At 42.0% G+C, this 16,445-nt stretch overlaps 1 protein-coding gene across 1 annotated transcript in view; it reads left to right on the top strand.

The window, feature by feature from the left end:
- The window catches only part of LOC149317985 (ubiquitin carboxyl-terminal hydrolase 13-like), a 98,570-nt gene that overhangs the window by 5,031 nt on the left and 77,094 nt on the right, over positions 1-16,445 (top strand). Inside the window, 3 exon segments of the mRNA XM_089513262.1 lie at positions 2,429-2,658; positions 2,660-2,771; positions 13,055-13,180. Coding sequence (XP_089369388.1) covers positions 2,429-2,658; positions 2,660-2,771; positions 13,055-13,180 — 468 coding nt within the window.

The following is a 16,445-nucleotide window of genomic DNA, read 5'->3' as shown; positions in this document are numbered from 1 at the left end:
TTGTTTTTTGAGATAGCATTTGAAAAAATGCAACCCAAATTCAGTGCCACTGTCCTGGATTCTGTCACATTTTGTGTAATGTGCGGCCTGGTATCATGGTGTGTGGTTTTTACCTACTTTGGTGGGTTTTTAACCACGTGATCCCTGAAATTTTGGTTTAAGTAGTGTATATACTCATGTATAAGTCTAGAAAAATAGGTTCAAAAATTGACCCCTCCCAAAAAAACCCTGAGGTCAGTGTAAATCCTGTCTCTTAACTCAAAGGAACCATCTCCTGGTGAAAAGCAAGAGCATAATATGAGAAGCACCAACCCCCTTTACTCTCTCATCCATCCAGTCTTAAGAGTAAGCACAAAGAGCTACGTCTGCTGGAATTTTATAAGTTCATTAACGTTGTTTTGCTTTGCTTCATCCTTCAGATCCTTTTGCTATATGCCCCTAAATTTTACCCTCGACTGATCCACGGGTCATAGCAAAATCCACAATTTTGGCCCCCAAATTTGCCCTCGACTTATAGTAGAGTATATATACCGTAATTGCCTTTATCCCAAAGGTGCATGTGGTAATGACTCAGAGCACTAGAGGGCAGCATTTCCTCAAGATCAAAGGCCACCTGTTTCTACTTTGGGGCTGAATTGCAATTTTAGTCCACTTCTGTCCAGAATGTATCAGATTGTAGAATCTGGATATGGAAGAAAGAGGTAAAATGACAATCTGCAAATCTCAAAAGAAGAGAGCATTTTGTTTCAGTTCATTACTCTGATCAGAATTTACCAACATTTGGATGTGGGAGAAAGCAGAACTCGCTTTAGGCAGCCCTCCACATTTGCGCCTTTGACGTTTGCAGATTTGATTAATATGTTCTCCCTTGATAGGTCTCCCAGTGTGACTCTATTAGATGCAACTTCTGCCAGACATTGCCCATAGAGTCATGCTGGAGGACGAAGAAGAAGCATGGATTGACATGCCCTACAAGGAGAGGCTTAGGGAGCTGGGGATGTTTAGCCTGGAGAAGGTTAAGAGGTGACATGATAGCCTTGTTTAAATACTTGAAGGGATGTCATATTGAGGAGGGAGCAAGCTTGTTTTCTGCTGCTCCAGAGAACAGGACCCAGAACAATGGATGCAAGGTCCAGGAAAAGAGATTCCACCTCAACATGAGGAGGAACTTCCTGGCAGTAAGGGCTGTTTGACAATAGACCTCTTTGGAGGTCTTTAAGCAGAGGCTGGATGGCCATCTGTCAGGGATGCTTTGACTGAGAGTTCCTGCATGGCAGAAGGGGCTTGGACTGGATGGCCCTTGCGGTCTCTTCCAACTCTAGGGCTGTTATCACATGGAGGTGCTAAGATGTTGGTAAAACATTCCTGAAGCACAAAGGTGTGATAGCTGGTTGCGCTTCTAATTCATCACTGAGGCGTCCTGCTTCTCTCCCATCGACAAAGCGTCTCCGGAGAAGCCATTTCTTCAATAATGGAAACCTCTGTTATTGAAGAGATGGCTGCTCCATAAACACTTTGAGGATGGCAGAGAAGCAGGACGCTTCAGTGACGATTTAGAAGTGTGACTGGCTATCGCAGCTTTGCGCTTCAGGAACGTTTCACCGATGGCAAGTGCCTCTGTGTGATAAGGGCCTCATAGGACTTCATCACATGGAAATCAGGGGTTTATCCTGTGAATACCATGGAAAGGATTGTGGAATTATGCGTAAAGATTTCACAGGATGTTGCACAAAACCTGCCGTTAAAGCGGTCACAAAGAAGCATTAATGTGCATCTTTTTAGTTTTGGGATTTCCGTGACAATGCATGTCTGATATTGTTGTGTCCTTTGTGTGATTGTTGCGTTGTGTGTGATAATCATTTGCGCAATGACTCACTTTGTTGGGGGGATGTGCTTGAATGTCTCTCTTTCATGCCCAGTGTGATGTACTCCAGAGCAGAGTCTATACAGGGGCTTTTAAAAGCCTATTTTAAGTTTAGATTTGTATTTCTAGTGCTGCTTTTAAAGATGTGTGAAGTTTTTAATTCCGTTGCATTTTGAGGGAGGCTGAGGGCCTGGGAACGGGCATTTTGAAATTCGTTTCGTAGAGGGAGGGATAGAAATACATTTGATGATGATGATGATGATGATGATGATGATGATGATGTTGCACTTCCTTTGGGTCAAGGAGGATGCGGCGCCAGAGTGTTTGTGATGGGTGCCTCTGAGCATGTGCAGATACACTCTATGGCTGGTTTTGTAAAGCTTTTGTTTGGCCATCTGCCTCCCACTTCTTTTGGGATGAGGAGGAGAAGGCAGGGCCAGAACGGGTGCTGCCTCTGAGCATGTGCAGAGTGCCCTCCTTCCCCCATGATCTCATACTCTTCGGGCGTGGCTCCTCGGAGGCCTCCTTCTTCTTCTCCGAGGGAGGCTGGCCCTTTCTCCTCAGCTGCTGCTGCTGCGGCGGCGGCGGCGGCATAAAAATAGCCCCTGCTGCCCTGCCTCCCTCCTCCTCCGGGCCTCTCCTTCTGCTTCTGCTGGGCATGGAGCGCGGTGGCGGCGGCGGCGGCGGCGCCTTCTTGCTGGGGTCTCCGGAGGGGGACGGCGGCGGCGGCGGCGGCGGCGGCGGAGGGCCCTCTTTGGGGGGCCTGAGGATGGGCTCCTCCTCGGCGGCGGCGGCGGCCTCGGGAGACGTGGGCGAGCTGCTGGTGCCTTACATGCCCACCATCCGCGTCCCGAAGGCCGGGGACCGCGTCTACAAGGCCGAGTGCGCCTTCTCTTTCCACGCCCCGGTGAGACCCCAGACCCCCTTCCCTCCTCCGCCTCCTCCTCCTCCTCCTCTCCCCAGGGCTCAAGGAGATAGATAGATAGATAGATAGATAGATAGATAGATAGAGAATGCAATATATAGTACGTCTCTCTCTCTCTCTCTCTCTCTCTGTGTATATAGATATATAAAACCTACTGTATATTGCATACTCCCTCTCTCTCTCTATATATATATATACACACACACACATACATATAGTGTATGCAATATATACTATGTAATATCTATCTATCTATATGCATACTATTATATATACATTTATATATATATAGTATTATATATATATATATATATATATATATATATTACGTACTATATATATATAAAATGTATATATAATATGCATATAGATAGAAAAAGTATGGAATATACAGTAGGGGAGAGAGAGAGAGAGTGTTCAGGCGCAGTACTCTAGTGTTTAGGTACAGTGAAGTCCTCCCCCCCTCTCTCTCTCCATCACTTTCGCTTACTCTGCATGTAAAATGCTCCAGGTTTCCCTCTGTCTGTTCCCTCTTAGCGTCAGAGAGGAGACTTCAGAGCCACTCCCAGCCAACCAGAGTAGACAGTACTATGCCTGAGGGAGCCTTGGCTGGGCAGCTTTCTGTGTTTCCACTGTCCTGTCTGTAATACAACTGGCCAGCCTCCTCCCCCTGGCAACCCATCACTTCTGTTCATTCTCTCATACTATGAGTCTCTTTTGTCCCAGACCACTCTGGCAAGACTCATCCCCTTTGCACAAAGTTTTATTTCCCTTTGGTGCTGCCTCCAGCAAGTTGCATCAAAGGGAAAAGATCCATTGGTGGGAAACTCTCCTCTCTAAGAAGTAGTGTCCAAATCCATATGTTCGATTGCTGCAAGTGATGACTGGACAGAGATGCACATTACGGATACAGTGCTTTCCTTGCAAGGGAATATTGTCATGTTCAAACAGCTCTGATACTGTTCCTTAAAACAGGATATAAATTGTGTGTGTGCCTTCATTTCAGACTTATGGCGACCCTAATGCGAACCTATCACAGGGTTTTCTTGGCAAGATTTGTTCAGAGGAGGTTTGCCCTTGCCTTCCCCTGAGGAGGCTGAGAGAGTGTGACTTGCCAAAGGTCATCCAGCGGGTTTTTGTGGCTGAGCGGGAATACGAATCTTGGTCTCCTGAGTCCTAGTCCAATGCGCAAACCACTACACCATATTGGATCTCATGCATTTCATTTCCTGTGAGCAAAAGTGCTTCCAGGTGCGTGCAGCTCGGATGGATGCACATGTGCGCCTGTCTTTAGGAGCTGTTGAATTTAGCAACACAGAAGTGTTTGCATTTGGGGAGGGGACGATGGCTGGGATTTCCTGATTCCTCTCATGTTCATTGGGACTGGAGGCTGCAAAGGTGTCAGTTCTTCTTTTAAAATCAGCTTGAACTTGCCTAGCTTTTCTAGTGCAGCTGAAACTGAAGTCTGCAGAATGGCAACAAATGTGTTTTGTCCTCTCCAAATTGGTTTTTCAGCATCTTATATCTGTCCAACTTTGACAGTCCTGTTTTATTTAGAAATCCTGATTTATAGCTGGTCTGTTGCACATGTTGCAGACTGCTACTTAGTTTCATGGGGCCCTTCTGCTGTTCATCCCTCAGGGATTTTGAAATAACTGATTAGGCGGATATATTTTTGTCATTGTCTGGTGTGTCTTGCTAACCTTCTGCTCATCGTTTTGTGATTAGACAGAGCAATCTGTGTAGCGCTCACATTGCTACCTCAATGGAGGAAGGGGGCAGTTCATGGGCTCAGTGTATTTGGGATTATAAAACATACAGGTGCATGCACAAGATAGTGGTTTGTACTCCTTTTTTGTTAATCTGTGGTTGCATTTAATTACGTCCCTGTTTCTCATTTGCATGCATGTGTACTCCCACTTACATGCACACATGCATGCATGCTATTCATCCTGACTTAAGTAAATAATACTTTGCAGAAGTGATTTTGGTCAAAGAAAGGGTTATGCAGCCCATCTTCATACCTCCCTGTTTGGGGAGTGAGAGAGGGAGGACACAACTGCTTTTATGTGAAAATAAAGCAAGGAAGCTACAGCTCTGAGTCTGCAAGACCTTCGCAGGGCAGCTGAGGATCAGGGGACTTGGAGGTCTCTCATTCGTACGGTCATTATAAGTCGAAGTTGGCTTGACGCTAGTTAACAGCAACAACAGCAACAAATACATTATATATTTAATTGTAAATAAATATATGAAGTGAAAACGAATAGCTCTTCCAATCCAGTCATGGATTTTCTGTGTAACGTATCATTGGTCCTCTGAATTCTGGTTTGTATTAGAACCCGCAGATGCATTCTTTTGAAAACAAATGTAGCAACCCATTTATTAGGTCTTGACTCATTCTGATTGAGTGTATGGTTTAAGATTTTAAAGGAAGGCTCTTCTGCATTAAGCGATAATGAGCTCAAATCTTATTTTCTTCTCCCTAGGGCATGTTTGTCTAGCACTTTCTTTGGCAGTTGGTTGTTCTTAAATCTTGAGCCTGTCTGCTTGGCAGCTGGGTAGGACAGCATGCTCTGCTGCCCAGACAATCTACATTTCACGTTGGAGGTATAGTGATTTGAGTGTTGTACCTGGAGACCAAGGTTCAAATGATGGCTCAGCCATGTAAACTCACTGGGTGACCTTGGGCAAGTCACTCTCTTTTAGCCTTAGAAGATGGTGATGGCAAATCCCCTCTGAAGTAACTTGCCAAGAAAACCCTGTGATAGTTCCACCTAAGGGTCATCATAAATCAGAAACAACTTGAAGGCAAAAAACAACTCCAGCTGTGAAACAACAGATTTCGGGGGAACCACATAATATTTAAAGGCATCTGTAAAATCATTTGAATGTGGAGTTATTCTCCCTCAGTGTGTCTGCACTGTACTGTACCATTTCATATTGCAGAAGGGGGATTGTGCATTTTAGTTATTCCTGTCTGAAACAGAATAAAAGTAAAATGTTTTAACATGGAAAACTAGCATGTCATTTTTTGGCACATGGGAATAGATCCTAATTTAGATTGGTTTAGAAAGAGGATGTTTTTTATTGTCTTAAAGCACATGGTTTTAGAAGAGGAGGGGAGATAGCATCATTTAAATTGAAAAGATCACTTGTTTGCATCCTGTTTGGCCTAATAAAAACATCCAGTGTTGAAAAGCAGCTTTCTGTGCCATCATTTGAGGTGTGTGGTGGCGACACCACACTGTGGCAGTTCAGAGAGGTCATGGGTTCACTGTTCAAACCTCCTCTTCACACTGTGGTTATCTCTGTTTACTTTGGATGTCTGTGCAGCAATGACTTGGAAATGTGTGGCGAGCGAACTTGTGTTTTGTAAGGATTTCTTTGGGACAGAGTGTATGTGTTCCATAAGCTCTATGCTTGAAGAGCCATAGAGCCCCATAGAATGATGTTGGTAAGGACTAGCATTCTTAGGGATGATGAGTTTTACAAAACCTTTATAATTCATTTATAACTCTACAAATTCAACTTTCCCCCATTAAAGAGAATTGTCATAGTGCACTTAAGGGGGAAGAAACAAGGCTTCACTTAGACACCACTGCAGTAGGTGTGGTGGTGTTTTTCTACTGTTGTGCAGCCCACCATCTTAAGACTTCTTGCTGTTGTTTATATAGCACCATCCATGTATATGGACTGAAGCTTGCTTCTATATCTCTAGCTCTGTTGTTATTCATCGGTCACACAAACCTACTACGGTTGTAAGAATAGGGCAGAATCCTTGGTGCCCTCAGGTGGAGTTTTATTATTACTGTATTATATTATTATTTATGGTATTTATACCCCACCCTTCAGCCCTAAAGGCTATCAGAGCGGCTTATAACTGGTGGTGGGCAAGAAGGGTCTTGGCTGTCATTTAAATTCCCCACAATGCCCCAAGATAATGTTGCTTTTAGGCATTGTGGGAAATTAGGAGCGGAACAGAGTGAGGTATTAGAGCCGGAGCAGACATTTTCACAACACTGCAGTGGATGCTACGGGGATGCTGGACACCATATGCTGGTATGCGATTGGGAAGAGGTTTATTTAAGCATTGGTGTAAGCCCCAAGTGAATACGATAAATTGCATGAAGAGGCTTGTATGTTCCTTAATATAAATTCATTTTATATGCATGAATTTTGAATATGCCCCTGAATAATTAACTGCAGATTGTTCCATGCTCTCACTCTCTGCAGTGTTACTCAGCCTAGCCTGCTGAGCTGTGAGAATGTGAGAGATGTTGCATATTGAAGTAGCATATTTACAGCATTGATTCATTACTTGAACCACAGAGCATTGGCACAAGGGCTGCAGAACTTTGTCTTCAACATTGCCTGGTTTCAAGGCTGATAGGCAAGGTGCAGATGTGTGGCTGCATTTCCAAAATCTGGTTTTCAGCAATTTGATCATTTGTCAATGAATAGTGGAGGAAACTGACTGACAGAATCTAAAAGTTCCTCAAAATCAAGAGTTATGGTGACTTGATTGCTTCTTGGCTTCTCTTCTGTGAGAACTGCTTTCCAGAAGGCAACTTGACCTCCATCTTAGGGAAAGCTGAGATAACACTCATCCGTTGGCCTGTTAGAGGCTGCATCTGCACTACAGAAAGAATGCAATTTCACATTGCTTTAACTGCCATGGCTCCATGCTATGGAGTTCTGGGAATTGTAGTTTTATGGGATATTTAGTCTTCTCTGTTAGGGAGCTCTTGTGACAGAATTCCATAGGATGGAGCCAAGGCAGTTGAAGCAGTGTCAAACTGCATTATTTCTGCAGTGCGGATGTAGCCTGAGACTTGCTGCCATTTTGTTTTTCTTTACCCAGAACTGTCTTCTTCATCAATCAATTTGTTTGGCTCTTGTGTAAGAGTTAGGCTGCATCTGCACTGGAGAAATAATGCAATTTTGACACTGCTTTAACTGCCATAGCACAATGCCATGGAATTCTGGGATTTGTAGTTTTGTCAGATATTTAAGCTTCTGTACCGCAGCACTCTGGTGCCACGACAAACTACAAATCAAAGGGCTTCATAGCACTGACCCATGGCAGTTGAAGCAGTATCACACTGCATTAATTCTTCAGTGCAGATGCAACCTTTGTATCCAAGATAGCTAATTTTCTTCCTCCTTCTCTGTCTATTCTTCATTTTAAAATTGTATCTATTAGATTGCAAACTGTTTTATATTGTGAAATGATACTTTATATCATTAGGCAGAGTAAGGCAGTTTTTCTCTTGGTTTCTCTCTTCTATGGAGGAGAGAGCGGTATGTGTCCCAATGTTGCCCTCAGAGGCAACAGAGGGCACTGCCAAAGATTCAGTTACTAATCCAGTTTGCTTCTGTACTTGAAAACAGGCAGGGTGCCATCTTGTTGTTATTTGCTTCAGACAGCAAAGTGTCTGGGGTCAGCACTGTTAATATCCTTGGGATCCCTGGAAGAAAGATGGTATGCAGCTGTGTAAGTAAATTAAAGATGGCTTTGTGACAAAGTCAAACATGATATCATAAATTGGAATTAAAAAAAGATACCCTGTACTTTTGCCCAGCACTTTCATCAGAAAAAATATTTTCATATTATGTGTCAAGTATATATTTGAAGTTTTAGATAGTGAATCCCCACTTTCCCCCTTTGTTTTCCATTTTGATCAAGAATCTATACGGGATTCAAAAGTGACTCAGCTGCCTGGCTGTTGTCATCTCTTTTTGGCAGACGGGTTATTTTTAAAACTCACACACTTCAGATCTCAAGTGTCACCTATCAGTTTTCTTAGAAGAGAGAGCTGCACTGATTAGAAAAGCTAAAGAAAATTCCAAAACAATGTTAGAGGTTTAACTACTTAAGGTAGACCAACTAGACTCTAGAGGAAGTTACTACTTTTAGCATGCTAGAAAAATTTCCTCTGATCCCCCCCCCCCCCCGTTCGCTTAATTTGGACTAAATCTGTGGATATACAGTCATTTTCCAGAGTGGTGTGGTGCGGAGAATATCTGTACATTTATGTATTGTGACAAGCAGCAAGATTTAGAGAGTGCACTTTACTAAGGTTTCCATGGTTAAGTGGGGAGTGGGGATTTGAACCCTCATCCCCATCAGTTAAAATCATGAACCCAGAGGCATCTTTGGCAATGAAATCTTCACATGTCCTGAGTGACTTCATTTTGCTGGGTGAAGAACTAGTTCAGTCCTATCTCACTTGTGTCCCTGTATAACTTGATCTTTTGAGTGTATTGGACTTTGATTCCCAGGAGCCCCATCCAGCATAGGGGTATGGGATCATGAATACTGCAGTCCAAAATATCTGCTTGACATGCTCCTTTGCATAGCCCATGGCTGGAAATTGTGTGGCACTCCAAATATCAGACTGCTTAGGAATGGGGAAAATGTTATTTCTCACAAGTTTTTCTCACATCTACTTCAGCTTGTATGTGCAACCTGCATTAAAAATGTTGACTCTTCTTTTTTATTAGCCCCTTTCCCCATTGCTGTACATTGGAAAGAGACGTTTATTTCTGAAATATATGGAACTTGGCACTGATGTAGCTTGTGGGTCTGTAATAGCCATAGATGTTGCTAATAGGCTTTTTCACCACTCAAGTAAAGTACTCCTTTAATAGCTTATTTTGGGAAAGTGCCAATTGTTTCTATTGTCTAATAGCCTTACATTTTCTGGCACTTTGTTGTGACCAGATTTCTGCTTGATTTAATTAGACTGAGGCTGATCCCTTTGGTCATAACATTTTCTCAAGTATTAAATGTCCCAACTTACTGCAATAAACAGGCATAAAACTGATGAATCGGTGGGTTCTTGGTGTATCTTTACTTGCTTGGATCAATAGCGTACTGACTCTTGCTGGGATGATGGGATTGGGCCAGAGTCAGAAAAAAGTTAGTTTTTTGGACAACACCTCCCCAAATCACCCAGTCATCTTGATCAGCGATAGCTGTAGTTCAATGAAGTAAGTATATAAATACCCCATGCATTACAGGGCATAATATGAACCATTTTTCTCCCCAAGCACTGAATTGGATACATCCCAAAGACCAGCTGGTTCTTGACAAAAGAGTATAAACCAAGGATAGGCAACTTTAAAGGGGCTGAAGGTAAAATTTGTCTGTATCACTTAGGAATGTAAGGAATACTCAAACAAAAGATAGTATCCTGACGCTCAAAACATCACACTAAGGAAAAGAACAACCATAAGATTACTCATAGCTTCTCTGACAAGATTTGTTTATGCAAAAAATACACATTATTCCTGCATAGAAAATACATTTTCTGCACAAAATTACTGCTTTTTGGCTGTAAACAATTTTCTGTTCAATTGGTTTTTGGGTTTTTTAAGTGCAAAGTGCAAAACTTTTAAGGTGCACATAGTGTTTTAAAATAGTACAGATGCCCTTGTATTCTCACACAGCAAGGAAGAAACTGCTAAAATAATATATTCTATATGTGGGAATGAAATTAGTGAATATTTGCATCCCTTCCAGCGCCTGCTGTGGATGGTAGGAGACCTGACAATGCTTTCAAAGAAAATGAGGACCAAGAAAGACTAAGATCAAAACTGGATATAATCAGACTTCCACTTCTGGAATTGTTTTTGGGTTTGAGGGATGTGAGCTGTGACACCTCTCCCTGTAACATGTGATGCTTCTGGAAGCTGCTAAATATGAGGGGGGACCTCACTTTATTATTTTTTTCAGATTCTGCCCTGGGAACTCTGTGGAGCCCTATAGGGCTATACTCTGTGTCCTCCTCAGTATAGGCCATTATTTTAAAGATGGATGATGTCCTACAGGAAGTTTATGCACATGAATGTGAAGTTAATGCATATCAATGCAAATGACCCCCCTCCCAATTAGCAGCACACACATGCAACTTGTTATGTGTTTGGCCTTCCTATTGCTTACATGCACCTTGCTGTGAGATTTCAGAAGGGCAAATGCTTCCTGACCTGGCTTTTGGAAAGAGGAATCCCTGGCATCTTAAAAAGTTTCTGTAATATACGAGTTTATTTACAAAAGATGTAAGGATGAGCCAAGGCGAAGGACCATAGTTTACTCATTCTACAGGAGCAAATCTACTCAGATTCTTTTACTTTCTAATTCTCAGTTCTTTGGTTGTATTCTGACAAAAATAACACACTAGGATTCTGAAGAATCCTGTCACAATGTTGACAAGTGTTTTGCTGCATGCTGCCCCATTGCTTCCTCTGCGGGAGTATCTTCAGCAACTAGCAATTCACAAATAAGAAAAGGCATTTACTTTATGTTGGGTACAATTCCTGGCTTGTCATGCTGTTTTTTGGAAGTGAGAAATCGGGAGTCAGGTTCAGATGTAACACAACTGTTATTTCCAAGCGAAATGCAGATTGTTTCATACTCTTGCCCTCTGAAATGTTACTTTTAAAAAATAATTAATTTACTGTTATAGGTACCTTCTTAAAAAGCAACACTACATTTTACCATTTCTCAAAAGTAAGTAAAATACCGTAGTTATTTTTTGCTTCTTTAAATCCCCCTCTGAATGCTAGATGCCTTAGGTATATACTATATTCTCCTCCTCCTCCTCCTCCTCCTTTATTGTGGGTAAGAAATCATAAAACAAATCAATTAAGATGCATTGTAAAAACGTTATTACTTACATGAATTTTAGTAATGTGTATCTGTTACATATCTAGAATATACATATCATCTAATGGGACCCTAAGTTCCTTCAAAATTGTACCCCTATTAGTTCATTGGCTGTTTATCATCATTCTCATTTACATATAGTTAAATGTCCACTACTTCATGCCAAAAAGAGCCTGAATTACTACAAAGTTTGTAGGATAGCTTTATGAGTTTTAGCAGCTAGTACAAAGAATTTCACTACTTCCTCTGTTACCCTTCTGTTGGAAGGTGTGTTGTACAAAATATACCCTCTTCTTGTATACTTTGTTGTCACTTCAGCACCCACAACAGGGCATGAGGCAGCAACATGAGACAGTTTTTAAACCATGTGATAGTCCTCCACATTTAGTGAGACTGTAGTTCTATAACTATAAAGTAACTAAGAACTGCAGTTACACCTCAATCAGAGTGAAATTAATCCTTCTTAAATTGCAATCTAATTTAGGCTGCATTGGCAGTACAGAGATAATCCATGTTGACACCACTTCAACTGCCATGGCTCTGTGCTATCGAATTTTGGGAGATATGTTGCCTTTTCTGTCAGAGAACTCTTGGGCTACAACAAATTCCAATTCCAAAGTTTCTACAGGATGGATCAATGGCAGCTAAAGGGGTGTCAACCTGGATTATTTTTGCCCTGCGGACGCAGCCTATGATGTATCTTAGTGATAAAACAAATTAAGTACAAGAAATATGTTGCTGGAAATTAGTTCCAAACATTCATACATGCCCACACACATCATCTCAGTCAGTTAAGTGTGGAAAAAGGTGTGCCATCTCTGCCACTCACAACATTCAAGAAAGTTCTCAGTGATGCTTCCAAAGAAACTCACAGCAATGGCCATACTTAAAAGGATCAGATAGGAATATCACAACATAATTGTTGTGATGCCAAGGAAACAACTGTTCCATATGACCTAGTCTTTTTCTGCCATCAAATAATTTTTGTGCTGTTTGTTAGTCAGTACAGCAGACATATAATTAACAAGTTACAAAGATCCAACAAACACAAAACATGGTTCACAGAAGAGTAGAAAAACACTAGGACATTGATAGATTATAAAATAATAGCAATATGGTTTGAGGACATCAAAATGGGCTTCTGCAGAATTTTATTCCTGAAGTGAGGGGCCTGTAAATTGGGGATCACATCCAATATAGCAAATTGTGTTACTTATATGTTGATCAATTTGTAAAGGCAGTTTGTAAGAGCTGACGTGATCTAGTGCTTTGAGCATTGGGCTCTGGGAGTCCAGGGTTTGAATCCCTGCTGGGCCACAAAAATCCACTGTTCCACCTTGGGCAAGTCACACAATCTTAGCCTCAGAGAAAGGCAGTGGCAGCCCCCCCATCACCACCCCCCCAAAAAAAACCAAAAAACAAATCTGACCAAGAAAACCCATAATAGATTCTCCTTAGGATTGCCATATAACTTGGACATGGCTTGAAGGCACACAACAGCAACATCATCATCAACAACAGGCCTATTGTGCCATCCTAGAGGATTCATCCTAGAGATTTCCTATTGTAACTGTCCTTTTTGTGTTGTTTTTCCCAGGATTCTGAAGGAGGCATTTATGTCTGCATGAACACTTTCCTGGGATTTGGAAGGGAACATGTAGAAAGGCATTATCGGAAGACAGGGCAGTGTGTGTACATGCATTTGAAACGGCACATGAAGGAGGTAAGTACTATTGAAGAGAGGGGCTGCATCAAATGTGATTTTCTTCTACATAAGAACAAAAACTTGTCTTAAAAATGTATGTTTTGTGGCTCAGGTATGCCTTTTGGAAAACTTTGTCAGAGGAATTCCTTTATTCATACGTTGTGTGATGCAAATGTCCTCTCAGTGACCTTGGTTTTGTTGTCACAGAAAGTGTGTGGCAAACAGTAGCAAGGTTGTGAGGAAAGCAGGAGAGATTTAGCGGCTTGAAAGATGAAAATTTGCTTCGGTGTTTTGCTTTTTTAACACATCTATCATATGCATTTTCAAATTGTGTTCCTGCCTTTCAAGCTATTTAGAGTTCCAGTGATAATGAGTGAGGCCTGTTATAGACAGGCGTAAAGTACGTCCTGGGGACATACTAGGGTTAGGCAAAGTGCGTGCCTTACGCACGCACCTAACCCTAGTACGTCCCCAGGACATACAAAATGGCAGCGCCCATTCCACACCGCCATTACGACGTCACGAACACGCCGCCTCCAAACAACGTGATGTCATCACGCCTCACGAGGGCGCATAGACCACCCTTTCTGTGGCATGAGAAGGAGCTCTGAAATGGAGCTCCTTCAGCGATTTGCGTTGCTGGCGCAGCCTTTAGACGGCTGCGCCAACAACGCAAGGGAGAAAGGGGCCAAGTGGCCCCTTTCTCCTCCTCCCCACCACCACTGGGTGTCCTTGGGGCATGAAGCCCCAAGGACACACCTTTCCAGGCCGCGGGGAAGCGGCCTTTTGCCGCTTCCCTGTGGCCTGGAAAGAGGCGGATTGGGGCCTCGGAGGCTGCCGCTCTGGAAGCTGAGGCCCCGATCCGGAGGGAAAAGCAGCTCCTACAGGCCGCCCCAAATGGGCAGTCTGTAAAGCGCCTCAGTTTTCCTGAAAGATAGGATGTCCACTTACTACTAGTTGTCTTCTGTCACACATCATTAACGTGGAGTGCTGGATGCTTTGTAGGACGCTTCCTAAGTTCATGTGAAATAATATGGGGACTTGGTAAACGTAGCCAGCACTTTCTGTGTTATGTTCCCTATAATATTTCCCAGAATTCCCTGCAGGGGTTCCATAGCAGACATGCAAAAGTTCTTTGGAAGAGTGTTAGACATGGAAGAGGTTTATTATGGATAGACAGTTATCAATGGGAACTCATTTGAACTGGCGATAGATTTACTTACTTTCTTGTGACTCCATTTACAGTATTTGCATAGAACTTTGCTTTTTTGCCCATTCTATTCTGATTTTCATTTTGCTGTTTCCTGACCTGATAATATTTTGTTTGTCTTTGTGGTTTAAGTCTCATGCTATGGCTATGGTGAAGTTACTTTCTGCCATGCAGAGCTAATGTTATTTTTTTCAGTGTTGTGATGGATGCCATTTATTAAGATAAAATGACTTTTAAAACAATTAATGGACATGTTCATATAGGAGTAGCTAGTCATTTGAGGTTACTAGCCATGACAGATAAAAATAGAAGAAGAATGCCTGGCCACTTGAGAAATCTTAATTTCCTTTTTGTGGGCTTATGGCCATGCCATCTTGCAGAGAATTGCAATTGCTAAATTTATCAGGGCTAGACTGTCAGGCTAGAGGGCATATACCACATCCACAGCAAGGGTTTCCTCTGACACTTTTGTTAAACATTGTCTTGTCTGGGGAGTTGGTTGGTGGCTTTGTTTTGCTTAATTTCCTGTAAGTGTTGCCAGGGGGTGCTTAGAAACCTTGCCTGTGAATAGTGAAAATCCTGCTCTGCTCCCCTTTGGTTTTTGAGAGTTCATAAGCCACTTTCCACTGTTTTCAAGAGTGCCCTTCCTACCATAATGGCTGGTTACTTTTCTTAAAAGTCAAGAGTCTCAGGTACCCAGTTACCAAATATCATGCTTAATGCAATATGCTTATGAATACATGGGGTGAACCCCGGAAATGGGGTATGCTTGCTTTCTGTGGGGCTGAGCAATATCACAGGCAAAGGACTCACAAATATTATTCTGGCCAGAGGTGCAGAGAAGTCTGGATCATTTTGAGTACTATATGGATCAGAGCTTGGAAGAATTATTTTTTGGAGTACAGTTCCCAGAATTGCCAGATAGCATGGCCAGTGTTATCCATGGTATAGTCCAAAAAAAGGAAGTTTACAGGCTATGGTTTATGAATGAATGAATATACCTATACACATATTCAACCTGACCTGCTTGTGTTTTTCACATATGAATATTGTTAGCTTTGGATACAAAGTTTGCTGAAACATATTGAACTGCTCTTCTTTTTGGGGGGTGTAAGAACCTAGCCCTACTCATTTCATGTAATTTCTGTGCCTGATAACCAAATTTTCTGTTAAAGAAGTAATGCCCAGGAACAAATCGACTTCATTAACGGAGGTGTATCTGGATCTGCGTGACACTATGGAGGACCACAAGAGCCAAAATAATAGTATTTGCTTTTCTGATGTTGATATTTTTTTCTATTCTTACTGTTTTTCCCTTGATTCTCATAAACTGGCAAAACGAAAGGGATTCCTTATGGGCCCGACTCAGCCATGTAAACCCACTGGGTGACCTTGGGCAAATTTTACTCTCTCAGCCTCAGAAGATGACAATGGCAAACTCCCTCTGAAGAAACTTGACAAGAAAACTCCATGATAGATTCGGCTTAGGGTTCACATAAGTTAGAAGCGACTTGAAGGCACACAACAACAACCCAGGACCTTGTGGTGTCACTTGTAAGAAATAAAACAAACAAACAAAAAAACCCCAATATAAACTGTACTTTCAGTATACCAACATTTATACTTTTAAGCCAAACCAAGTTATGCATAAAGAGACAAACTGAATTTTGATATGCTAATGTTGCATTTTTCGTTCCCCCCCCAAAAAAAATGCTCTATTTTCCAACCCACCTGAACCCCCCCCCCCTCACTCCATGATTTGAAAACTTCCAGAAATTTTACATCTCTAACATTTACATTTATATTATTTTCAGGAGCTGGAGAGTAAGAGATCCCTGGATAGGCTGGGCTGTATAAAAATTCCTGCCTATAAATACCTTTTCATCTTTGCTTGGTTAACAGAACAGCAAGATCCTAACTCCTTGTCCTGGGGCCTCTGTTTAGCTACTCAATATCATCTTGCTCTTTGTTCCATCATTCTGTGCATATCTCCTGCTGTTTCTCCAGATTTATTAAGAATTTGTAGGAAAACCATAACCAAAAGTAAGAATTACATCCATGGTTTTGCGGTTT

This window comes from Sceloporus occidentalis, unplaced genomic scaffold, assembly GCF_023333645.1.
Source record: "Sceloporus occidentalis isolate IW3139 unplaced genomic scaffold, rSceOcc1.0.p SCAF_2, whole genome shotgun sequence".
Lineage (NCBI taxonomy): Eukaryota > Metazoa > Chordata > Lepidosauria > Squamata > Phrynosomatidae > Sceloporus > Sceloporus occidentalis.
Note: the sequence above shows the minus strand (reverse complement) of the source record. Positions and strands in the feature narration are given on the sequence as shown.